The sequence below is a fragment of the Prionailurus viverrinus genome, chromosome C2 (genome assembly GCF_022837055.1).
Source record: "Prionailurus viverrinus isolate Anna chromosome C2, UM_Priviv_1.0, whole genome shotgun sequence".
NCBI classification, from domain to species: domain Eukaryota; kingdom Metazoa; phylum Chordata; class Mammalia; order Carnivora; family Felidae; genus Prionailurus; species Prionailurus viverrinus.
In genome coordinates this window covers 113,712,553-113,738,802 of record NC_062569.1, presented here as the reverse complement: position 1 = coordinate 113,738,802, position 26,250 = coordinate 113,712,553, and the positions used below count along the sequence as shown (strand labels likewise).

The window sequence follows — 26,250 nt, the reverse complement described above, 5'->3', positions numbered from 1 at the left end:
GAACCACAAAAGACCCTGAGTAGCCAAAGTAATATTGAAGAAGAAGACCAAAGCGGGAGGCATCACAATCCCAGACTTTAGCCTCTACTACAAAGCTATGATCATGAAGACAGCATGGTATTGGCACAAAAACAGACACATAGACCAATGGAATAGAATAGAGACTCCAGAATTGGACCCCCAAATGTATGGTTAAATGCCTCCTTTTCCAGGGCTTACTATCAGCAGTCTCATTTTTCCCATCCATTCCCATTCTATCCTTACACTGTCTCCCTGTCTTCCCCTCTTCCAACATTTACTCAGTTGAGTATTTTTTTTTTTTTTCCTTACTTATACCAGGGGTCAGTTAGCAACCTTTTCTATAAGGGTCAGGTAGTAAGTATTTTTAGCTTTGTGAGCCACACAGGCTGTGTCCCAGCTACTCAGCACTGCCATTGTAAGCACTAAATCAGCCACAGAAGATCGATAAATGGGCATTACTGTGTTTCAATAAAATGCTAGTCAGTGAAATTTGAATTGCACAGTATATTTACGTATCACAAGCTATTCTTTTAATTTTTAAAAAAAATTTTTTTTTTCAACGTTTATTTATTTTTGGGACAGAGAGAGACAGAGCATGAACGGGGGAGAGGCAGAGAGAGAGGGAGACACAGAATTGGAAACAGGCTCCAGGCTCTGAGCCATCAGCCCAGAGCCCGACGCGGGGCTCGAACTCACGGACCGCAAGATCGTGACCTGGCTGAAGTCGGACGCTTAACCGACTGCGCCACCCAGGCGCCCCCTCTTTTAATTTTTTAAAACCACTGAAGCATGAGTGGCTCAGTTGGTTAAGCATCCAGCTTCAGCTCAGATCATGATCTCGTGGTTTGTGGTTTCAAGCCCCACATCAGGCTCTGTGCTGACAGCTCAGAGCCTGGAACATGTTTTGCATTCTGTGTCTCCCTCTCTCTGCCCCTCCTCTGCCTGTCTGTGTGTGTGTGTGTGTGTGTGTGTGTGTGTGTGTGTGCGCGCGCGTGCGCGCGCGCGCTCTCAAAAATAAATAAACATAAAAAAAACCGAAGCATGTGAAAAGCAGTCTTAGCTTGTGGTTTGTATTAAAGCTGGCAATGGGACAGATTTTACAACCACAGGCTATAGTTGGCTAATCCCTGCTCTATAGGAAATGCTGTAGGTTTCAGGTAAAGCTAACTAACCAGCAATGTTATTTGTTTGGCCTACACAGTATGTTAAACAAAAATGTATCAGTATTTTGGTTTAGGGTGTTTTTCACCTTCTCTTTAAAAAATCAAAAGATTTGAAAACCTTAAGAACCATTCACCTTTGGCAATTATTAGCTAGTGTTAAGTAAATGGGATATGTGGTCCCAGTGTACCATAGGATATATTTCCAGCTTTTTTTTTTTTTAACCTGGTATGCTACTCATGTATATTACCTGCTTGGCCTCCTATTGGTATATATGTTTGTAGCCTCCATTTGATATTAAACTGAGTATATCTTTAAGGATCAGTCCACCCAGTCCATACCGATTCTCTCTGTCAACCTTCTTGATTAACCCTAACTCCACCAGTCTTTCCCTCTCAGATTTTCTATAGCTCTAACTAGTTTGAACTTCTCTGTGTATGTTATTATTTTTATACTTACAAAAAAGGATATGAGGGTTTTACGATATTAAAACACATAAAATAGGGTACTATAAGTTAAGTAGATTATCTGCAACTCTTATTATCTAAAATAATTTTGTTACTAGTATTTGGCTCTGAGTTTCTTCTCCACTAAGATAAAAAATTAGTTAGTGGCATATGGAAGTATTGAAGGTTTTCTGGAGGAAAGTGTTTTTCCTGACACTGAAATCTGGAACAAATTGGTCCTGTGTTTGCTTTATGTAAGGAATATTTTCTCTCTCTCTCTCTCTCTCTCTCTCTCTCCGTCTCCCTCTCCCTCTCCCTCTCTCTCTTTCTTGGTGTGTGTGTGTGTAATTTAAAATTGTGTTGTGTGTAGTTTATTAAACTGCAGTCTTATAAAAGAATACAGGAACCCTGGTGGTTGCTTGAGTACCTGGAAGACCTGGATTAAAGACCAGTTCCACCACTTCCTAGATATATAACCTTTAACAAATTGGATCATCTGCCTGAATCATTTTTCTCATCTGTAAAGGAGGGATAATAACAGTACCTACCTCAAAGGATTCTTATAAGGGCCAAATAAATTATGCGCAGGAAGGGCTAACTCCATGCCTAACACGTTGAAAACCTTTGATAAAATGCCCAATTACATAGAAGATATGAGACTAATTACAATGTTACAGAGCATATCTGTGGTTATCCTAAGTTAACCTGGTCTAGCAAGAGTACAGTTCTTGTGGTCTTAAAGTATAAGGTTAAAACTCAAACACACCAGAAGTGAAGTAGTAACAGCCAGTTCATTTCTCCCTCGGGCTCCTTCTTTTCTTTTTTTTTTTTTTATTTTTTTTTTCAACGTTTATTTATTTTTGGGACAGAGAGAGACAGAACATGAACGGGGGAGGGGCAGAGAGAGAGGGAGACACAGAATCGGAAACAGGCTCCAGGCTCTGAGCCATCAGCCCAGAGCCCGACGCGGGGCTCGAACTCACAGACCGCGAGATCGTGACCTGGCTGAAGTCGGACGCTTAACCGACTGCGCCACCCAGGCGCCCCGGGCTCCTTCTTTTCAAAAGGGCATAGGTCTTAACCAAGTTTTTGATGAGTGGTGTATTGAAGATAATTCACTACCAAAGATTCTTAATGGGCTTACTTCTTTTTAAAAATCTCCATTAGCTATCAGATGTACAGGTGATAGATTTTATTTACTGTCATGTGATGTTAGGAGTCTGGTTTCTTTACTCCCCTACACTGACATCAGGCTCATCATTAAATAAGGATACAAATTAATTGTTTTTCCTAAAAGAAACACAAGCAGTATTTTTCTAATCTGTTCAAGTACTTAATAATTACCATAATCTGATCCCAAGGTTGTGTACTTGGAGATACCAAATGAAGCTAATGTCTTTAGCGTAAAGCAGATGTCTTGTTTCAAATTGCAACGCTGTCATTTAACAGTTGAGGAGACCTCGGGCAAATTACCTAACCTTTCTAATACTTAGTTTTGTTGCCTATAAAAATAAGGATATGTTTCTACTTCATAGAATTGAGGACACAGTGTGATAATATAGGTAAAGTACCTAGCACATGTCTAGCACATGGTAAGCAGTCAGTAAATGATAGTGGTAGTTGTTTCTTTAAACTGAAGCTGGGTCTTTGCTGCTGGTCAGCACCATGACTTTGATGTCCTACTCCTTCCCTGGTTCCCCACAGCATGATGATGAGCCTGAGATGTCAACTGATGTAATTTGTCCGAATGTCTTATTGCTTGTTTTTAAGCTGGCTCCTATATTACCAAGAGGACATTTCTAATAATCAGTGTGTATTAGAAGAAGGCCTCTATGCTGACCTTACTTCCTGTGGCTGCCCAACATCTAGAGTTAAATCCCTCAAGCCCATTGACTATGTAAGTACTTTGCTTGGGTGCATAATTATAAGACTTTTTTCTTGTCCTGTTTAATTACCATAAATGATGTGATGTTGGAAGAAGTGATAACACGGGTAAATATAACAGTATGAATATTTATTCATGGACTGTAAAATTGAGATTCACTCATGAAATCCAAAACGTAAGACTGATATATGTATCATATATATATATATTTTATATTTTACATATATGATATACATATATATGATACATATAAAATATATATATATATATCATACATATATATATGCATCATATATATTTTTTAAAGCAAGAGTTCAAAACTCAGGACCTATAGTAATATGTATAGACCTAGGCTTAAATCTCAGTTTGATATTTTAACCATTTTGGATGACATTAGTAAAGTTACGCAGTTTCCTTGTCTATGAAAAATAATAGTACTTTATAAGTCTCCTGGGATATTGAGTGAAATGATGCTTATAAAATGCCCAGCACATGGTGAACAGTCATTAAACATTAGCTATTAATTAGCTATAACTGTTAGTTGTAATTGTTGCAGCTGCTTAATAAAAATAATAACCTGATAATTTTATTATCCTACTTGATAAGTCACACAATGTTACTTTAAGGCCTGGGTCCTGATATGGCCACTGGTACTGATTTCACACCTTTGTCTGAGGGAACTAGGGATTTCCTGCCTGCTGTGTGCAGAATTACCTGGGTCACCTTGGAGACCCACATCTGTAGAGTAAGAGGTTTTTCCTTTCTGTCCTATTTACTCAGAATTTTGATGTGAGCAAAACAGGATCACTACTCTGCAGCATCAGTTCTGTGCTCCATGTTTGTAGGTCTGGGCAGAGGAAGTAATGAGGATCTGGGATATTTTCAAGATGTCTGATTGTGATCATTCCCTTGGAGCATTTGGTCAAAGCTGAGGTTTACACAGAGATGAGATAATTTGAAGCCCTGCATAATGGTATGAATGACTGAGACCTTTCAACCAGAGCTGACTCCAGAAGAAACTTTGATCCCAGCCTAAGCAATGTAGCCTTATTTCAAGACCTTCCTGGATAGAGTATTCTTGGTATCAGGCTAAGAATAGAGTCTTGGTTGAGGAACAAAAATAGAAACAGTCCTCGGTCTCTCTCAGTTGCATCTTAGACACCAACTGGTAAAGACTTAAGTGGCTATTGATTGATACTTCCTGTCTGTTGGACAAAAAACAGAAAGGGGGAAAAAAGAATGTGGTCTGTTCAGTCTCTCCAAGTATTGATACAGTTGAAAAAGACATTGGAAAGTAGTCCACATTTACTGGGAAAGGAATTTTCTTAGCAATTTTTAGTGGTCAAGCCAGCAGACAGATACTTATTTTGTATATGTAGTTCTAAATATGAAAGTACCATCTTGAAAGGATTTTGCAGGACTTCTATTTCAGTGAGCTAAACCAACTAAATTTTTAGGGAGGGAGCTTTAGAATCAATCAAAATTAATGAGTATTACTGTTTTTCTTTGAAGAGTTTACACTCATGAAGTCAAAAGTGAATAATTAAAATAAGGAATGAAAATAGAAGAAATGTTTTTAAGTTTTACCGTGCCGTTGTGTGTCACTATTTTGGTTCTGTGAAACCCAAGCAGTATAGACGAAGGTGCGTCTTAGGAAGGACCTGGGAGCTATAGCCTTTTCTCTCTAAGAACTGATTAAAGAATATATCCAGTTTATGTAAGGACAACACATTCATTGTCTTAATGCTTTTACACGGTATGTTTTTAAATCTTTGAAAAGTCTTTGTTGAAGATATATTTAGGCAGTAGGTTTGGTTTTGAAATGGAAGGAATGTGAGGTAAGGTTGGGCATCCCAACAAAGACCCCCCAGATGACCATGAAGAGACTTTAACAGGTAACATTTGTTTGGTGAATTCCACCGTGCTTCACGCTGGTGGCCCTGACACCCTGAGTTGATCCGACCTAGGAGATTGATAAATGAACCAGGTCAATACAGTAATCTGTAGAAGGTGGATTCTCATGGCTAGAATGCTTGAGAATTCTGTCCTGAGCATTTTTTCCCCCTCTCTAGAACATAGAAAACTGAAATAGTCCTCAGAAGGTTATTTGTTGAGCATAAGATCTAGGTAAAATGAAGTAGGTATCTTGAGATGAGTTTACTCAGCTAACCTTCCCCACAGAAGAGACTCCTGAGGGTCCCAGGTGTTTACATTCTCCAAATCCTGGAAAATGCTAGACACCCTCTACCTATCCTGCTTCTCTGCTTCAGTCTGCACCCCCACTGCCCCCACCTTTTCCTCCAGATTTGTTAATGTCACTGTGTAAGCCACAGTCCAGTGGGATTCTGGAAAATGTTTCTGTCCAGTTGAGTTGACATGTATATGGACTAATTCTTGATTTTGCTTTAATTAGTTACAACTGCAGAATTCTGAGGGTGTTGCCTGTAGTTAGCATTCCCAGACATGCTGTGAATTACTGTTAAAGTGTCATAATGGAATAATGTTGAGGAGTTTTAAGACTTCCTCTTCGTACAAGATGAGTATGTTTTGCAGATGACAGTTTGCTTGATTTCTGTTTGTCTAGACATATGTTACATTCTAGAAGCCCATGGATAATTTGCAGTCATTTTATAGTGAAAGGACCTTAGGAGTATATTTTATAGTTCTCCTTTCACTAAGGTGATATTGGGAAAATCACTTAATTTATTTGTACCTCACTTAACTCATATGTAAAGAAACTGTTAGGTATTTTCAAATCTTTGTCAGCCTTTAGTTCTGTTGCAAATAAGCATCTTGGGTATATTTCTAATTGGGCATGCAAAACAATATATCCAGCATTAGGACTCATGTGGTTTGAGGGAATAACATAGTAGATTAGCTTCCAATAAAGTTATGCCATATAACAGTCCCCAGAACAGTTGGTTAGGAGCTGAAGGTGAGTGGGGAACCTATATAAATGCTTTAAGCATTGGCCCAGTAGTGTGTGAGGTAACCTTTTATTGCGTTTCCATGGGAGCAGCATTCTGCTCATTACTTCTTTAGTGTCTCCATGGTGGCCTGGCATGGAAGTTGGCCTCCTTTGAAGTAATAATCCAATCCTGGCAGCTATAAACAGGCAAAGCAAAAGAAACATTGTAACAAGAGGCTGTAGAAAAACTTCAAATGAAATTATAACTGTGATGACATAATGATATTAAGAGGTAGAGTAAGAATTGGCAAGGCAGTGATTGATTCTGTGCAAGCATGCTAAATAAGGAACACACCCATAAATAGTCGAAGACTGTAAATCCAGCCACAGAATGAAAGGAAGCAATGAGTTTATAACGTGTCTGAGAGTTTGGTTACTATTAAACTTTTCAGCTGAATCCACATTTAGTTAATAGTTTAAACTATTGCATACAATTTTAAAATGAAGGCCAGCAAAACCCTGCAGACTAAACATCACACTTCCTAGTGAGACATTTGAAGCATTTCCCCTTAAAGTTAGGCAGAAGACAAAGGTATCTACTATCACCATTTCTATTCGTGATTCTGGATCCCCAAACACTTGAATAAGATAAAATCCAAAAAATGTTTAAAGAAAGAAAGTTGTCAAATTATTAGAGTTAATATGAAGTTTTAAGAAGTTTCTGGATACAAGGTAAATGCCAATGAAACTATAGGATACTTAAGAATAAGTCAAACCACAAGGCAAGTAAGTCATTTATGGAGAAAATAATAAAAACTTTATCGAAGGGCATAAAAGATGAAGAGATAATAATCTTTTATAGATTGAAATGACTCAATATTGTGAAGTTGTGGTCCTCTCCAAATTATTACAACTTCAGGCAAGATGCTTACAGAATCTTTTGACTTTCTAGGATAGTGCCTTTTTAGGGTGAGATGGTAAAACATGACAAGCTTATCCTAAATTTGGAAAAGGTAGGGATCCAAAACAGCCAAGATAATTTTCTTACTAACAACAACAGACAGGGTCACTTGTCCTACCAAATATATATTGCATTATACAGCAATAGTAATAAAGACAGTGGGTATTGGTGCAAGGGAAGAACACAGAACTGGGGAATAGGATAGCATAGAAACTGACCTACATAAATAATGGAATTGGAAGGTGACTGAAATAGGTTACAATGGGGCTATTATGAACTATTAAATAAATTGGTGTTGGGACAATTGGCTCTTTACATGGAAAAAGATAGAGTTAGAATCTTGCTTTACTCCAAATGCAGAAATAAGTTCCAGATGGATTGTGGCAACCTAAATGTGAAAAACAAACTTTAAAACTTACAAGAAAATATGGAAACTAGCCTAATAGTATTGGAGTAGAATGGATTTAAAACAAAATGTACATGTCAGTAAGAGAAAGGGAAAAGGCAAGTGTATTCATTTCCTATTGCTGCTATAACAAATTACCACAAACTTAGTGACTTAAAACAACAAACCATATTACAGTTCTAGAGGTCAGAAGGTCTAAAATGGTCTTAGCCTGATAAAAATATGGTCCTGGCAAGACCGCATTCCTTCTGGAAGATGCTAAGGGGAGAAGCGGTTTCCTTACCTTTTCCAGCTTCTCAACCTCCTCAGCATTCCTTGACTCATGGCCGTTGTCTGTCTTCAAAGTGCATCACCCCAACTTCTCTCTGTCCTGTATCTCTGACCCTCCTGCCTCCCTCTGATAAGGACCCTTGTGACTATATTAGGCCTCTGTGGATAATCCAGACTAATATCCCCGCTTCAAGTTTTTTAACTGTTAGTCACATCTACAAAGTCCCATTTACCATGTCAGGTAACATATTCACAGGTTTTAGGGATTAGGATGTGGACATTTTGGGGGTTGGGTAGGGGTGAGAGGTGTGGAGGTGAGGGAACATTATTCAGCCTACCACAACAAGCCACAGACTTAGGAGGGTATATTTGCAGCCCTTATAAAACCTGCAAAGGTTTAGTGTACAGAATATAAAAAGAACTCTCAAATCAATTGAGAAAAAAAGAAAAACATATTTCAAAACTTAGGAGGATGTGAATAGTTCATAGAAGAGAGAAAAATGGCTAAAGGATATGCAAAAAATATTAAACTTCACTAGTGATCAAGTAAATGCAAAATAAAATAATAATAAGGTAATATTGCCTTACTTTAAATAGAAACATTTGAATGGTTTGGTTTGGTGGCAGAGAAGTGGGATTATTCATACACAGTTTTTGGAAACAGTGTCAGTTACATGAGGTGGTGCTGTAGGCAGGGCAGTGGAATAAGGATGTTTGTTGCAGTTTATTGATGGATGAGAAGGAGCCACAGCACATCCATGTGAGGAAATGTAAGACAGTGGCTACAATAAATGAAAGTGAGTTCCATGTATTACTAAAGGGTATTATGGTAAGATACTGTAAGTGAAATTTAAAAACAAAAGATGCAGGGGTACCTGGGTGGCTCAGTAAGTTGAATGTCCGACTCTTGGTTGATGCTCAAGTTGTGATCTCCAGGTCCGTGAGTTCAAGCCCAACATTGGGCTCTGCACTGTCAAGATTGGGATTCTCTCTCTCCCTCTCTCTCTCTGCCCCTCCCCCACTTGTGTGCACACACTCTCCCTTTCTCTCTCTCAAAATAAATAAACATTAAAAAAATAAAAAATAAAAACAAAGGATGCATAACCATTAGTAAACTATAAAAATACGAGCTGGAAGGACTCACATCTTCAGCATAGTGATTACCTTTGGAGAGAAGAGGTTCAAATTCAGCTGTACCTGTTAATGTATTTATAAAATTCAGTACAAATATAATAAAATTTATTACTTTTGGATGATGGGTACATAGTCCATCTATATATTATTTTTTAATGTTTAGCTTCTTTTAAATAGGTGCAAATAATTTTCTTAAAAAGTGGAGAGGGGAAACCAATTAGAAAGGTAGATCTAGAATGAAACTGATTTTCTAAACCAAATGAAAGCAGTTTTCTGAGGAGGATTATAGTTAACTGGTGAAGTCTGGGAGCCTGACAGACCCTTACTTGTTAGCTGAGTGGCCCTGGACATGTTTCTGACTACCCTAAGCCTCAACTTTCTCGTCTAATAAAGTGTGAGGTTTAAACAAGCCACTGCATGTACAGCCCTTAGCTCATAAGCACTCACTAATTGAGCTCATAGACCATAATTAATACTCACTAAGCAACATGAAGACTACCATTAGCGTGGCAGGTTGAAGGTATTTATATATTTTTGTTTTTAATATGCCAAACTTAAAAGATTCCAGATTAGAGTCATATTAGACATTTATGAGCCTTATTTAAATTTGTATCATTTTACATAACTTTTTGCCAACACACTGTTTGGTATTGCTCTTGAATGGAATGGTTTTAGAAGTATGCATTATGGTTACTTTCCTTTAATTCATCTTACTTGTATTTCCTGTTTTAGCTAGGCATTGTTCATTTGGCAAAGATTGAGATGAATTGATGTTGTCAGGCTATATGGATATGGCTGTTCTCATGGCTGATTGCTGAATATTTTGAAAAGTATACGTTATATTTAGAGTCTAACCAATTAATATAACCCTGAGGAATTGTCAACACCTCTTCCATATATATGGTGATTTGAAACTCAAAGAACTCTACAGTTGCTAAAGTAAAGGTCTATAGTTTTTTTCTAAGTCAAAAATTACTTAGATTTAAAATTTTTATCCATTATACTGAAGATATGTTTATATAAATGTAGTCCCTCTAGCAGAATACTCTCGCTAGGATCTCAGAACTTCAAATTCAGGTGGCAGACAACACTTTTGAAGCCAGAGAGAGAGGTAAGAATAGGGATCATATACGTTGCCCAACTGACCAAGTTGGGAGTCAAGTGCTCCAGACATTCGCCATTAAAACTACTGGCATTTAGAATATGTTAGAGCCACAGTGTAGGGGTTAAGAACACAGCCTCTGGGGTCATACTTTGTAGACGCAAATGCCAGCTCTTACACTTACTGCGTGTGACCTGTGTACAGATTCTTCATCTGTAAAGTGGGGTTAAAAATAGCCCCCACATCAAAGGGAAGTTGTGTGGATTAAATAAGTAAATAGATTCATAGTCCACTAATCTGAATATATTTTGGGATTTGGGATATTTTCCCCATTTTAAACAGTGATACGGTTCATACATAGCACTTAAGGAAACACTGCAAAAGCGTTTTAAGTAGCACCCCGTAACACATTCCTATTACTGTAGCAAATATATTTATGGCTACACATATTGGAGAAATATTATAAGTAGCCCTCTACTTATTCAGGTCAGATTTTGCTGCCAATTGAGTTAAGAAAAAAAAAAGGGGGGGGTGGGGGACTTAGACTAAGGTTTTTGTGTGCTGAACAATGGATAAGGAGTTGTGGATGGATATATTTACATATAATGTCTGGTGCATATGAAAGTGCTGTATATATTAATTATTACTAGTCTTGTCACTTAAAATGTGGTTTAGTTGATGGGATGAGGTGGAGGGTTTTTTTCTTCTTAAAAGTTCGTTCATACAATTTGTTCAAGGATTCTTTTTCTTTCTTAACTATGTTCTCCTTTTAGAAACTGTCTGATTTTTGCCTTAGACTTAACCCAGCAGGAATGTCCCATTACTATTGACCCCTAAGAAGAGCCTTTGGCCCAAAATGGTTGACTGTCTTCTAAGTTAACATGGACTGAGGCCAAGACATTTGTAGAGCTCAAATTGTAGTTAAATTCTGGTGTTTTCTGTTGTCCTTGGAAAGTTCAGATTATTCTGTCATCTGCAGTTTTGAAGACTACTAATAGTCTATATTCCTATTTTCATGTCTGGAAAATGTATCAGAAAAATAGGATTTTAAAGTAGTTCTTCATACTTTTTTCTGAATGATTACCTAACTACCACCTTCCACTGTTCTTTCCACATTAGCACTTATGTTGATGTTCCTAACCTTTAAGTACATGTATAAATCAAATGCATCTATAAATTTAAGTACATTTAAAAATTAAAACCATTTAAATTTAAACAACTTAAATAGAGAAAAATCAAGTTTAAATATAGATCAGACCTCTAGAGGGTGGATAACTGTAAGCGTAGAGATAATAGATGTTCTCAAATGAGAAGTCTAGTCAATGGGACCACTTGGTGATAGCCCATTGCTGTTAGTGGAGCAGCAGGTTGTTTTTACTGATTTATGTAAACTCATAAAACATACTGTCTCGGTGCCTGGGTGGCTCAGTCAGTTGGGCGGCTGACTTTGGCTCAGGTCATGATCTCACAGCTCATGAGTTCAAGCCCCACGTCGGGCTTTGTGTGACAGCTCAGAGCCTGGAGCATGGTTCAGATTCTGTGTCTCCTTCGCTCTCTGCCCCTCCCCTGCTCACACTCTGTTTCTCCCTCTCTCAAAAGTAAATAAACATTAAAAAAATACTGTATCATTCTTTACAATTTTGTTCTCTGTCTTCCTGCATCATCATTTTAAAACCATCTTTTGTGATCCCCTGCACCGCATTTTACATTGTTTCCCAAAGACAAATTTCTAGATTCAGAATTGCTATTCGGGAGTGAATTTGATTCAGTTTGAGGGATAATGGCCATCTTTTTAAAAATGTCTTTGCGTTTTGCAAAAGAGGAAGAAAAATGTACACAGGTCCTATTTTTCTTAGAATAATGCTTAGCATTTAAATTGCATTCTCCTAGTAAGCTTTTAATTTTTTTCCCTCTTGGGTTTAAAACAGTTACATTATGTCAGCCTTAAATGCCTTTAATAGAGGCATCTGCCATTCTACCCCAGCAGGCTCTTCACTGGGGAGAATGTTGCTAACAATTGACTGTGAGCCCTGTCTGGGCTCCTTGCCTGGCTGCCCTTCCTTACTAGTTAGTAACTCAACCAGAAGATGTATGAAGAGATAAGCTGAAATGCTTTTTTAAAAGCTTAAGGGTGAAGATGTTGGAGAAAGTCCAACAGTAAAGGCAGGGGCTTATCTGTGGATTTTGATTATCCATCTTCAGTCACCAGTTTTAGTGGGTAATTTAGAATCTGCTATTTTTACCTGCTGCTCTGGACTCCTGTAAGGACATTTCTTCCATAAGCTGTTGGGATGCTTCCAGTTTTTATTTTGCAGATAGCAGAAGAGGTGCCGAATCTTACCTGTGGTCACTCAGTGACTAGAGATGAAGCCCTATTCCTGACCCAGTTTGTGGTGTTTACTGAGGGAAAATCAGTGCTCCTGGACAGCCCTTTAAGGCTTACCTTACTGTCTCACTGCACACAGTGATTGTGACGTTCTTTTACAGTATCCTCTAATCCCTAAATCTGTACTCTCCATTACCATACACTAGCCACGTCATTATTTCTTATTTATTTACATTAGATTTATAACATCATATTTATATTTAATATTTACTTAATTAAAATAAAACAAATTCAGTCCCTTGGTTACACAAGCCGAATTTCAAATGATCAGTGACCACATGTGGCTGATAAGTACAGATAAGCAGCATTTCTGCCACTGCAGAAAGTGCTGTTGGATAGTACTTCATACCTTCTTCCCTCATCAGGTAACCTTTGCCACATAATGTAAAGAGAAACTAACTCACACATTTACCTGGAAATTTCTTTGGCATTCTTTTTCTATCTTTCCTTGTATTTCAGAGGAAGTATAGTTCATCTTTTCAAAGTGATATTTCCCTTCATGGACTGATTCCTAGTCAGAGGTTCTGTACTGATGGGAAACAATGGACTGGACATCTCGCTTCTTCCTTAGAACCATCCCTCTCGTCTTACATTGTTGAGCTTTTTCTATCCTATGCCACTGTGCCCATAAGCATTCTTATGGGCCACCAGCCCATTTCCCTCTTTCTCTTCACCAACATTCTCTAAAATGTGCAATCCCACGCACCCTGTCTACAATTTCTCACCACTCATTCCTCAGTCCCTGTGACCTAGATTCCACCCCTCATGTCTTGCACACCGCTCAGAGTTCTCTTACAGGTTTCTAGCTGCCTCCTGATTGCCCAGACCCCAGCAGCATTGCCACAGCCACCCTCTTCCTCCACATTGCAAACGTATTTGGTACTATGGATGACTCTTCCTTCGCCTTTCCTTTCTGCTTTATTTCCTTGGTGTTTTCTTTTTAGCTGTGCTTTCATAGTACATTTACTCCACCGCCTCCACAGCCTCCTTTGCATGTCTGCCCAGTTCTGTCCTCTTTTCCCTTTCCTCACCCCTACCCATCTCTGTGTCACCCAGATCCTGGGAGCTCCCACGCTCTTCATGCCTGCGGGGGATTTGTTTCCCTGAAGCACAGATCCAAAAGTCCAGTCTTCGGTGGACATTTCTGTTAAGATTGCCCTGTCTGTCCTGTCTGAACATTAAAAACACCCAGTTCTAAATAGAAGTTCTTAGCTTACATTTCCCTCCAAATTTCCTTGTATGATAAGTTATACTGTGGTGCCCCAGCCACATCTTTGCATGTTGTCTTCTGTATTTACTCATTCCATTTGTTAGCCCTATGTCTGTTTTAGCACTGTGATGGATTTTCTGGCCATCCCTTGTTGACCAGTCCTAACCTTCCACCATCGCCCCCCCCCCACCCTGCTCCGCCTCCAGCACACACACACACACACACACACACACACACACACACACACTCTTTAGGGTCTGGCTCTTTCTTGGGACTGGAGTATTTTTCCCATCTACTTTCCATTTCTGTTTTCTTCACTCATGTTGCCTGATATATTTCCCAAAGTCCATTTAAAGAAAAACACAGGGCTACCTGGGTGTCTCAGTTAAGCATCTCAGTTTTGGCTCAAGTCATGATTTCATGGTTTGTGACTTTGAGCCACATCAGGCTCTGAGCTGATAGTGCAGAGCCTCCTTGGGATTCTCTCTGTCTGCCTCTCCCCCTCTCTCTGCCCCTCCCCTGCTTGTGTGCCCTGCCTCAAATAAATTTAAAAAAAGAAAAAAAAAATACACATACATGCAAAATGTGCATAATAATCACCGATTTAAATTTTTGAGGGGCACCTGGGTGTCTCAGTTGGTTAAGTGACTTCAGCTCAGGTTGCGATTTTATGGTTCACGAGTTCAAGCCCCGCATTGGGCTCTATGCTGACGGCTCAGAGCCTAGAGCCTGATTCAGATTCTTTGTCTCCCCCCCCCCCCCCCGCCCCTTCCCCACTCACACTCTCTCTCAAAAATAAACATTTTAAAAAGTTAAATTTTTGAATAAATAATACATTTCTAAGCTTCAAAAATCAAAAAGTACGAAAGGCATGTAGTCAAAACCTCAGCTCCCACTTTTATCTTTCAGATCCTATTCTCCTGATAGGTAGTCATGGAGTAGTTTCTTTCTTTTCTTTTCTTTCCTTTCTTTCTTTCTTTCTTTAAAGAAAATTGTTCATGTGTACACGTGCACATTATTTGTGGGCATGTGCATAAGTTTTCCCTTTAATGCACAAGTGGAAGCAGAAGAAATATGCTGTTCCACACTACTGTTCACTGTATTTACCTCTAAGGAATATATCTTAGAGATCTTTCATAAAGATCTCCTTATTCTTTTTTACAGCTGTATTTCTCTATGAATGTACCATAACTTATTTAGCCAGTCTCCTTTTGATGGATATTTAAGTCATCTGTATCCTTTGTTATTCCAAACACTGCTGCAAAGAATAATGCTTTCATAATTCATCTTGCTCTTATGCAAAGTCAGTTGTTTATTTACTGTTCTTTGAACATCCACATTCCCTGCTGCTAGTGCTCTGTTTCTCATGTACCAATTACAGATACTTTCCTAGGCCCCTGTCCAGAAGCCTTCAAGGACTCCCCATTGGCAGTAAATCTGTCTCTGCCCTGTTAGTGACAAGGAGAAGCAGACAATTCAATACCCCCTAGCAAACAGTGGGGGTACTTGACACTGTTTCCTTTTGGACTCTATTCTAGTTATATGGATCTATTTGCTATTCCCTTAACATGTTCCATGCATTTCTGTCTCCCTTCCTTCGTATAGAGTGCCTTCCCTCCATTCTCTCTGGGCCTGTCCAAATCATGGCATTCTTGAAGACTGAGCTCACATACCACGACATCCACCTTTGTGAAGCTTCCTTGATCCTTGCTCCTTTCTGCTAAAAAAAAAAAAGCATCAAGTCTTCTATATTCTGAGAACTTTCACAGAGCATATCCTTTTCTACCCTGGATTACATTTCAATACCTGTGCAATTCTCCAATTTTAGTTACTAGTTAGTAATGACCCAAACACAAGGATGGTGCCTTGCTTTGTCTTCTCATCCCTGAAAAGTCTTCTAGCATGCTGTCTTGCATATACCAATGAGTGAAAAAGAGCAAAGTTGGTTCTGTTCTTCTCTGACACAAGGAGTTGGGGAATACTTACTTTGAATGTAGAAATCACTCCTGCCCCTGTGCATTTTGGCTTTTGGTTGTTGTTAAATTAAAAATGCCTTTTTCTGGGGTGCCTGGGTGGCCCAGTTGCTTGAGCATCTGACTCTTGATTTTAGGTCAGGTCATGGTATTACAGTCATGGGATTGAGAGCCCCATGTTGGGCTCCATGCTAAGCATGGAACCTGCTTGAGATTCTCTCTCCCTCTGCCCCTCTCCTCATTCTCTTTCTCTCTCAAAAAAAGAAAAAGAATGCCTTTTTCTTCCTCCTAGAAATGAGTTTAAGAGCCTGGAGCCATCATGTGTTGGATTCTCAGTGACGGCTCCTGTGGCTTTCTGGGGAAATGGTGCTGTTCCATTCCATGTTCATCCTGTTACCAGCTGAAAGTGCTGGCAAGACCAAAATGTCCATATTATAGCACAGCCAGACCTTAATTGGAACCAAGTGTCCATTTCCATTATGAGACTGAGATTGCTGTTCTAAAACTCCAATTTTAATTTACTAAAACGTGAACAAAAATTATGAGTAGAATTTAGTCTCACCTGTGCAGTTTTGACTATAACATCATTAGAGGGTAGAGCAGTAAACTGTATGCATTCAAGAATACGGTGGATCCAGGGTACCCTGTGTTGTGACTGGGAGGTCACTGGAGATTGGCCACCCTGTATGGTGATGCTTTCTCTTTTTTGCTGTTAGGTTTTTGAAGAACCCTCCATTAGCCTTTTTGCTCTGGAACACTGTGAGGGAAGAGAGTTACATCTAGAAGAGGCTGTGAACTCTGTTCTGAACAAGGACCTGCACTTTTACACCCAGTCTGTATGGGTAAAAAGTGGACTGTAAGTATGGGACAAAGGTATGGCCTGGTTCACTTACTGTTTTAGGAGAGAGCTGCACAGTTGCTTTTTTTTTTTTTTTTTTTTAATGTTCATTTATTTTGAAAGCGAGCAAGTGCCAGCAGGGGACAGACGGGGGTGGGGGGTGGGGGGGGGAACGGGGAGGGGAAGGAGAATTCCAAGCAGGCTTCATACTGTCAGTACAGAGCCTGATGTGGGGCTCGAACTCACAACTGTGAGATCCTGACCTGAGCTGAAATCAAGGAGAGTCGGATGCTCAACCAGCTGAGCCATGCAGCCACCCAAGCACAGTTGCTTTTTATCTCTCCACTGCTATTGTTGTCTGGTCTGGAGATGCTATTACTCCTTTTCTTTCTCAGCGTAACAAGAGTAGTATCTGTTTACATAAGATTAGGCCATGGATTAGGTCCAGTATATAGTAAATGCGGCAGTCTGGGAGAAGAGCCCTTTGGGAGAGATGGGCTGCCATGTGTTGATAGCATGTGTCTTAGAGTAGGTGGACCAGGTGACCTTGACTGGTTGAGACCACTGCCTGCCTAAGATAACCGACTATTTCTCACACTGGAAGTGTGTTGTTGTATTTTGATTTGACGTCCTGTTTGTTCTAGAGCCTTTTGCTCCAGGGTACTTCTTTTCATGCTGAGGGTTCTGGTGAATCTAGCCCACCCACCAGTGTTGCTGTCCATTCAGGTTGTCAGGGTGGATCCAGGTTGTGTGGGGCCTGCACTTATACAATCCGGGAGACTGCTTTAAGAAAAGGAATGAAAAATGACAGATACATAAATTAGGTATGAACTTGCATATTTATTTAGAACAAAAATGGTAAGAGGCCTGGCAGTGAGAGTCCCAGAGGTTGAGGCCCTAAGACTTCCTGGGAGATCTGCTTCTCAGGACCTATCTGGAGAGTGGCACAAGAGCCTGCCCTGCCTCCTGCACTGTTGCTGTTTTGGTACCAAAAGTGAACTAAAAGACCGCACATAGCTCTTGATGATTAATATAAAGATGATTGTTTTTATTTCTTATGACTTTTAAATTGTATGATAATCAACTCTGATTATTTAAGTGTCTGGGGATAACAGAAGAGAAAGCCAAGAATATAAATTGATTTGAAAATTAAGTCAACTATTATAATAAATGAAGTTTGAATAGTCACCTGTATAGCAATTTAATTTTTCTTCTTCAGAGCATTTGACATTGCTGTTTCCTAACCATAAATTGACTTACTCTCTCTAAGCATAATAATTCCCATACTAGATACTAGTATATTATTTACCACTTAACTAAGTCTTTTGAATTCTACATCCTGGTGATAATACGACTTTCACAGCATTTTTACACTTTTCTTTACTTTCCTAAGTGGAACTGATAATTATTGACTCACCTGTTGTAATTTCTTTCCATTTCTTGTTTCACTCTTTTGTAGAAAACTGGTACTATTTTACCTTGACATTATTTCTTCTCTTTTCGCTTATTATCCACCTACTCTGCCTGTTCTGGATTCTCTAAGAGAAAATCAGTACACAGAGTAAGGAATAGAGAATGCTTTCTGAAGGTTTTCCTAGGCTGCAGATGGCTCAGAATAGGACTTAATGCACAGCCAGCTGCCCTGTTGACATATTTTGTTTAATCCCCGTATTATCCCATATCTCCAATTTGTCAAGCTTTAACGCTTTTTAGCTATGGAATCCAGTAAGATTAATGTATGGTGCGGTGTAGTTTATTAAAGTCTTGCCTTATAACTGAAACTTCCCTGCCTATTTAAAAAGTCTGCACAGCTGGAGAGGTAGATGAGCCTCTCCATAGTTTAGATTCGTGTACGCAAGAAGGGGCAGAGGGAAGGCCAAATATCCTATTCTTCTCTCCATGAAAAATCAGGCCAAGCCTGATCTTGATTGTGGGAAGCAAGCAGAGTGCTTTGTCTGAACCAGGCAAGGTAGCCAGCTCATCTTCCACACTTAACTTTCTGAAAGCACTGTGTGTGGTGATGTTGAATCCTGAGAATTTCAGATCTTCTTGGCAATCCCAGTTTATTATAACCCTTAGCTGTGGAGCTAAATCAGAGCTCACCAAACTTTTTCCATAAAGGACCAGATGATGATTTCAGTTTGTTGGCCATCCTATCTCAGTTACAACTATTCACATGCCAGTCAGTAAAAGAATGAATGTGGCCACTTAAGTCTTGAGACTCCCCTCAAGGCCCTGAACGCTTCTACATGCTTTAACTTGGCCCCAGTTGGAGGCCTCAAGAGCAGTGAGCAGGCTTTGCAACAGAGCTGGGCCTTAAAGCAAGAGAGTGGATTTCTGTTGATAATTTTCAGTTGTCCTTGGTGACCTTGGAGAAGTTATAGAAGGAGGTGTGCCTGGGAGTTCCCTGGAACCACCTAGAGAGACCCTGAAGGACACCCGGCGATGAGCCTACGCATGGGAGAGTAAACCTAGTATTTTGTAACTGGTAACAGGGAAAGGCTGTGGTCTGTCTTTGAATGTTAAACTGTTACAAAAAAAAAAAAAAAAAAGACAGCATTATCAAAGACACACAGAATTTTAGACCTGGAGGGAACCTTGTTTTAGAAGTAAGGAAACCAGAATCCTAACTGGAATGCAAATCTTCTGAGCCCCACCAGTGCAGTGGGCTTCCTCCCAGTCCCTCCTATCCTTTCTGTTAAAAAACAGTTATACATTTTTTCTTTGAAAATCTACAAACCCAGAAGTTTTAAAGAATGAACCTTGTACACAAGAAGGTGTTTTTGATAAGAGATTGCTTTTTGTTTTTAAGTATTCTGCTTTTTTCCTGCTTTTATATAGATGGATAGCTTATGAAGGATCCAATTTCTTAGGAAGACAAATCCTACTCGAGCCTAATGAGATCCCAAATTGGACAGCATTCAGTGGATGGAAAACAATTGGTTCCCTCCGTCCTATGAAGCAGGTAAGGAGAAGAGAAAAAACCCATAAGATCCAAAATAGCTTGATTTTTCTAGTACAAATGTCATGAACCACAGCATCTGAAATATTGACCATTTAGTTTGACATTAATGTTACAAGGGGATCAAATTAGGATGAGAAACCGTGTAGATGTTAACCAATTCATTAAATTGTGTCTAAGGTCAATGTTGGGTTTTAGGTTTAAGTCCACAATCTTACTGACCTTGTTGACCTTTCATGGAAAAAATAAATATCATCAGGTCTGTGGAAAGCAAACGAAACAATGAAGTCAGAGACTGCCCTAGTTTTACTTTCTGAGTACTTGGATGTTTTCCCCTACTTAATAAAACTCAGGATGGATCTTACACACCTACTGCTTGTCGATCTTCCGTTCAAAAGCTTCTGGGTCACAGAAAGGAAATATCAGCATGTGTGGAGCCATGGGAGGTTTCACAGAAGTGGGAAAGCCAAGCCAGGCGATCAGGCGCGATCGTCAGTGGATATGCCATTTGACTTCTAATTTGAAATACTTCTCACTTGATTCCAACAACAGCCCTTTAAGGTAGGAGTTGTTATTCCCATTTTCTAGATGGGAAAATAAAGGTCAGAGAGGTAAAGCAAATTAGCAAAAGTCCTCCAACTGTCAGAACCAGGATTTGAACCCAGATTTATTTTCTAAAATTTGTGTTGAGCAGCCACACGCTTATCTTCGTCCAAAATAAGATCAACATTTACAGAGTGGCACCATACATTCCAGGCACCGAGCTGAGGGTGGCATAGTGGATAGAAGTGCTGAGGCTCTGATGTTCAGATTGGACATATGGCAGCCAGTAAGTGGTCTTGCTGCCCCTGCCCCCCGCCACACACACATCCACACTGTGCCCATCCCCACCACTCTCTGGTTCTGTTGGTTCAAATCCTGGCTCTGCCACTTGTAAGCAGTGTGACTTTGGGTGAGTCACTTCATTTCCTGGCACCTCAGATTCCTCTCATGAAACAGTGATCCCCTTGCTCACCTCTCAGTATTGTTGTGAGGATTAAATAAGAACATGTATGTGAAGAGCCTGACACGACATCTGGCTTACATTACTGTGGGAACACATTTATTTTGAAAGTTCCTTCATCAGTGTCCCTTGAGAGAATTAGAGATGCTCTTCTGAGTGACACTAAACGTGAGCAGGCTTTTCCTGGCAAAGAGTTGGTGGTACAGTATTTCATGACCTTCACATCTGGCTTATTCCTCACTCCGGTCACATGAGATGGTGGGTAATCCTACTGAAAACCATAGGAAAAAGCAAGGCAGAAGTGGGAATTCAGTTTAGCTTTTCCCAACTATATAATAATGCTTAATCCTATGTTGTTAGGAACTTTAGAGGCCAACCTAGACACTAAGGCTATCCTCTCACTTGTGAAACGTAGCTCCTTACTGGAGAAGGTCTCTGTGATTGTTCAGGGTCCCGAGATCAAGGATAGCTAGAACAACAACCTCTAATTTCGCATAAAAGTTTTTTGACAGTTAACACTGTGTTGTTATTGTGTTGTGCTTTAGGACTTGATTCCCATTCTGGTTTAATAATCAATTTTAAGAATATTTTTATAGATTATTTTGTCTTTGTTTATTTAGGCCACAGCTTTAGAACCCAGCGAAGGAATTCTGGGTTTCTAAAACAGTATTATTATGGGTCATTTCCGTTTTGGTGAGGCTCTCGGTACTGCTGTAATTCATCTTCTTGTATGGAAATTCAGGAATAATTAAAATGCGATCCTCTTTGAGTTTGGGAATTAGGAAGTCACTAAGGCACTTATAATGCACATCACTATTTTAAAGTGTAATTACAGAAGAGTCAGACTACAAGTGTGTAATAAGGGTAATTAGTACTTTGCTTGAGTTAATTGATTAAAACTGTAATGTTTGGTCCTAACATAATTGGAATTGTGTCCTCTGTGAAGGTCACACCTCACGCCTGTTTTCTGTGTGCAAAGTAAAGAAACTAATAAAGCTGTACTGAAGCCTCAAGAATTAAAAATTGGCAGTGGGAGACTTACAGAATTATATCCCTCCTATAAACTTATTATCAATCACAGATATTTAAGCACATTCATTACTGTGTCAGTATGAATGCGGTAGTGCTCTGAAGCATTGAAAACATTTTGCTAGTAGAGGTCTTTGTTACCGGCTTTAAATGGCCAGATACAAATGTGTCCTTCTATTTGCCTAAGTACTCAGAATGTTTATTTCCTTAGAAAGGCGGAATGTGGCAGCAATATACCAAAATTCAGCTGGCTTTCAGTTGATCTGAGTTTCAAAAGAGTAGAATATGGCGGGCTTACCATGATACATTATTGCATTTACCTAGCACTTGAGTTTCTCAGAGTGGAAGTGCTTCCTTATTAAATAGATGGTTTGTTATTATCTAGCAGAATTCTGATTAGGGTGCCAGCATATGACCCAAGGTGGGGATGTGGAGTGTCTTGTATTTTATTTCATTAAGACAGGAGGCCTATGCCTGAAAAAATGGTTTCTGGGGCGTTTCCATCCTATGCTGTGTCCCTTCCTCCTCTGACTTAATTCACACCACCACCTTCTCTTGTTCTCTGTGTCTGAGGATAATTAGTACACGTAAGCAAACCTTAGAGCATCATGGTTAAGAGGGACAGTTTTGGTGAAGGCCAACCTGGCTTCTGCACATCTGTGTTAACTTTGTAAATTTGGCTCATAATTGTACTTTCTTAAAGGGTTCTTCTGGTTATTGACTTGGACAGATAATACAATAGCCCAGAAAGCACTTATTTTAGCACGCTGTTTGACATATACTAAGCTCTCAATAAATATTAACTATTATCCTTAGAGGCAAGTCCTAGATTTAATATTGTATTTGAAAACTTTGTGTATGTATTCCAGGCCCAGGGGATGAAGTTCTTGAATACCCACATAGTGATTAAACATACATAGTCTCTTCTCTTGAAGTGTAAAGGTCCACAACGTATAAATTAAACACACTACCACAGCTGCTCAGGCCCTCAGCTACCTGGGTTTTTCAAGATTTTCACAGCAGGCGTCTGGCACTTAACAGTAGCTCAAACAGCGGGTCTCATTATTGCAGTGTTCGCTAAGTTGTTGTTTGAGCCTTGTAGGTGTGCAGTATCTCGCCCTCCTCCTCTTCCCCTTGCTCTCCCAGCACAGATGGGACACCCTGGTTCCTGAATGAAACTGAGCAAGTCCGGCATGCTTCACTGCCCCTTGCCATGTGGCATTTTAATGAATGAAACTATTACCTTTCACTTTTCCAAAAGGGCCGTGTTGAGAAAAGTGTTCAGTGACCTGAGGTCTGTCAGTAGAAAAATAGTAACTTAAACATACTGACTCAAGGGAGGAAGGGCACAAGTGCATAGCAAGCCGAATTCCGTCACCGCCTGCCTTCTAAGCTGCTGTCCTGTGGAAGGCTTGATTGCCAGGTTCATAATGTTTTTTCCTAATTGGCGGTCTCTCCCCTGTGCTAGCCTGCAGTGTACATCAGAATAAGGAACCGGGCCCAGGACGAGTACCTGACCGTCACCGGCAATGTCGCTGACACAAGGGCAACATCTGTGTGCGTTTCTCCCTATAGCGGCAAGACCACTCAGGTTTGGCACTACTGCCGAGGACTCTTCAAGTCCAAGGTAACCACCCACTGATACCTCACCCTGCCTTTTGGCTTTTTCTTTTGGAAACCAGAATCTTGCCCGATGAAATGGGAGTATAAAATAATGCAAAGGTCGGGGCACCTGGGTGTCTCAGTCGGTTGAGCGACTGCGGCTCAGGTCAGGATCTCGTGGTCCGTGAGTTCGAGCCCCACGTCGGGCTCTGTGCTGACAGCTCGGAGCCTGGAGCCTGCTTCGGATTCTTTGTCTCCCTTTCTCTCTGCCCCTGCCCTGCTCGCACTCGGTCTCTCAAAAAGTGTATAAACATTTTAAAAAATACCTAAAATAATGCACCTTCCTAGAAACAGTTGCATGATTATTCAGATACTGTGATGTATATTACTAAGGCTTTTCAGTGAAATTGACTTAGAAACTGAATTTTCTAGATGGGAAAATTCTCTATTTGAAGTGAAAAACTAAGGTTATCACACACTGGATATGCCTAAATGATTTTTTTAAAACCAGTGACAACTCACTGGATTCAACTGGACATTGTGCTTTTGTGACACATTCCTTACTGGCCCAGGTAAAATCAGGTGTCTGTGATTTAAACATGTTGAACCTTTCGCTTTCAAAATACACAAGGAAGCAGTAGTACAAGAAGTTGTTACTGGAGAAAGCTTAGAAAAACCAAGTTTACATTGTGATGCTCCATTACATTTGATGCTCTGGGGAACAGAACACCAGTTTTATTATGTCACCAATGGATTGCCTACCTTTTTCTCATCAACAAAAATGAAAAGCACTTAAGAGTAATTATCATTGGCTATCCAGCACATCACGGATGCTTTTATAGGAAAACCAAGCTCCAGTGATCCGATACGTTTATGCTAATAAACATTTAATTGTAATGCAGCAAACCTTCATTGACCATCTGTTGTCAGATGCAGGTATCCTTTTAAAAAATGAGCACCTCTATTTCAGTAGATCTATTTCTGTACCATCTCCTTCTCTCAGCCATAAAGAAGACTTAAAAAGTTAGTGGAATTGTAACTATGCTATACAGTCTTCTTTTTTAGGTGGGAGTTGTGTAAAGAAAAGGGACCCCGTTCACTTGATTCGAGATAACACAGTGCTGCCAATTTTCTTCCTAATCCTCTTAGGCCAGTGATACATGCCTGGATGTGATTGGTGGCCGGGACACACCTGGAGCCAAAGTGGCTCTATGGACCGAACACGGACAGTTCCGGCAGAAGTGGAGGCTGAACAGAAATGGAACCATCAGCTCCTATCTCAGTGATCAGCTTGTCCTTGATGTTAAAGGTGGGCCTTTGAACAAACCCACAGGACAAACCTTAGAAGGTTTTTGTACATTAGTACAGTTGTAAAATCCTCATTTGCTACGTGATCTTTGAGAACATTTGTAAATGTGAAGCTTCATCAACTATAAGATGTCCTGTTTCTTAGAAAGAAACCTCTTTTTGCTGTGAATTGCTGTACTCCTTAAAAGCCCTCAGTTAAAACTGACGGTGGGTATTGTTCAAGCTTGTTTATTAGCAAGGTCCGGGCAGTTGCTTTAACTGGCTTAGTCATAGCCACTGTCCGTGTGGAAGCAAAATCACAGCCCCTGACATTCAGCCAGAGCTGCCTCCGACCCAGTGCTTTGACTGCAAAAGCAGTGTGCCCCAACAAAGCGATTCTGAACAACAATTTACACCCCTTAGTTTTTCAGTTTGAGCCATGATAAGGTCCGGTTTGAGGTTAATAACAGCTAAGCTTATTTAAACTCAGTTTTCCATCTCAGGCTGCTCTATAAATCAAATATCAGCCTACCACACAATGGGCTGAACAAAAGCTTGTGAACATGGTTAAGCACCTGTGTGAACAAATCATCTTTTCTTTTGGAATTTCTATTGTAGGAGGAAATTATTATGACAAGACTCATGTAATTGTAAATCAACCCCTGGAGGGAGAAGAAACACAGAAATGGGACATTGAAATATTGTAAGAGAACTGGCAACATCTCGAAAAAGAGCAAAGGAAGAAGGAACTTCACATCCCATGGAGAGCAAGCTCCTTGTCCTCAGACTTCTCCATCACTGAGCAGAAGGTTTTCTCCCAGGTTCCAAACCATTGTTGTTAACCGTGGAAAAGCTCAAAGTGTTCTTGCCAGCTATTCAGTGTTCCTATGAAGAACACATGTTCTGATTTCTGTGAAAGGTTCTATTCCTGCTTGATCTCCATCAAGTGTGTGTTTTCTCTCCTAAGATCCTCCTAGTAGATGGGTGTGAGTGCTAAGCACAGGACAACAGATTCCTTTAGGTCAAGTTGTACTTTTCCTAGAAGATAATTTTTTAGCAATACCTGAAAACATATTTAATAAGCCTTCCTATTAAGCTGCTGTATTTAGGTAAGCCTTAAAGGTTCTTCTCTATTGAAGCTTTTATAACAGAAGCACCTTAAGTATTCATACCTGTAACTGACCCCAGGGAGGACCTCAGCTTTGTTAGGAAAAAGGCTCAAGTACTGGCATATTTTCTGTGGCCAAGCTAAAAAAAAAAAGCACAAATAACCTGTGGCCATCCTTTTCCTCCGTAGTAACAGGCACCCTTCAGGGTGGCAAGCCTGTAACCAGTGGTCACCTGTCCTGGTGCTGAGGCCTCATCCTAGATTCTGCCTGATCTGTCCTCGAGGAGTGTTTAGTCACAGTTTTCTTTGCTGAAGTAAATTTCAGATGTTCAAATGAAAACCCAAATAGTATTTGAGCCTTGACTCTACCATTTTATTTAATTAAATGACTGAAAACTCAGCTTTCCATTTATAAGCAAAATCAGGTTGGATATCAAGTAATGGTTACCACCTTTAAAAATTAGTTCTTAGTATTTTTTCCTCCTGAGTTGGTTTTAAACAAATTGAGACAGCTGTTCCCCCTCATCCCCAACTTTTACCAGAAAGCAAAAAACTACC

At 39.8% G+C, this 26,250-nt stretch overlaps 1 protein-coding gene across 3 annotated transcripts in view; it reads left to right on the top strand.

Annotated features, from left to right (window-relative positions):
• The window catches only part of CRYBG3 (crystallin beta-gamma domain containing 3), a 127,683-nt gene extending 102,374 nt beyond the window's left edge, over window positions 1-25,309 (top strand). For all 3 annotated transcript variants that reach the window (XM_047876289.1, XM_047876287.1, XM_047876288.1), the window contains 6 exons: window positions 3,399-3,525; window positions 16,580-16,719; window positions 19,543-19,666; window positions 23,164-23,322; window positions 24,447-24,606; window positions 25,203-25,309. In XM_047876289.1, the coding sequence (XP_047732245.1) occupies window positions 3,399-3,525; window positions 16,580-16,719; window positions 19,543-19,666; window positions 23,164-23,322; window positions 24,447-24,606; window positions 25,203-25,291 (799 nt within the window). In that variant the 3' untranslated portion in view covers window positions 25,292-25,309. The remainder of the gene's footprint in view (window positions 1-3,398; window positions 3,526-16,579; window positions 16,720-19,542; window positions 19,667-23,163; window positions 23,323-24,446; window positions 24,607-25,202) is intronic.
• Window positions 25,310-26,250: the final 941 nt, after the last annotated feature.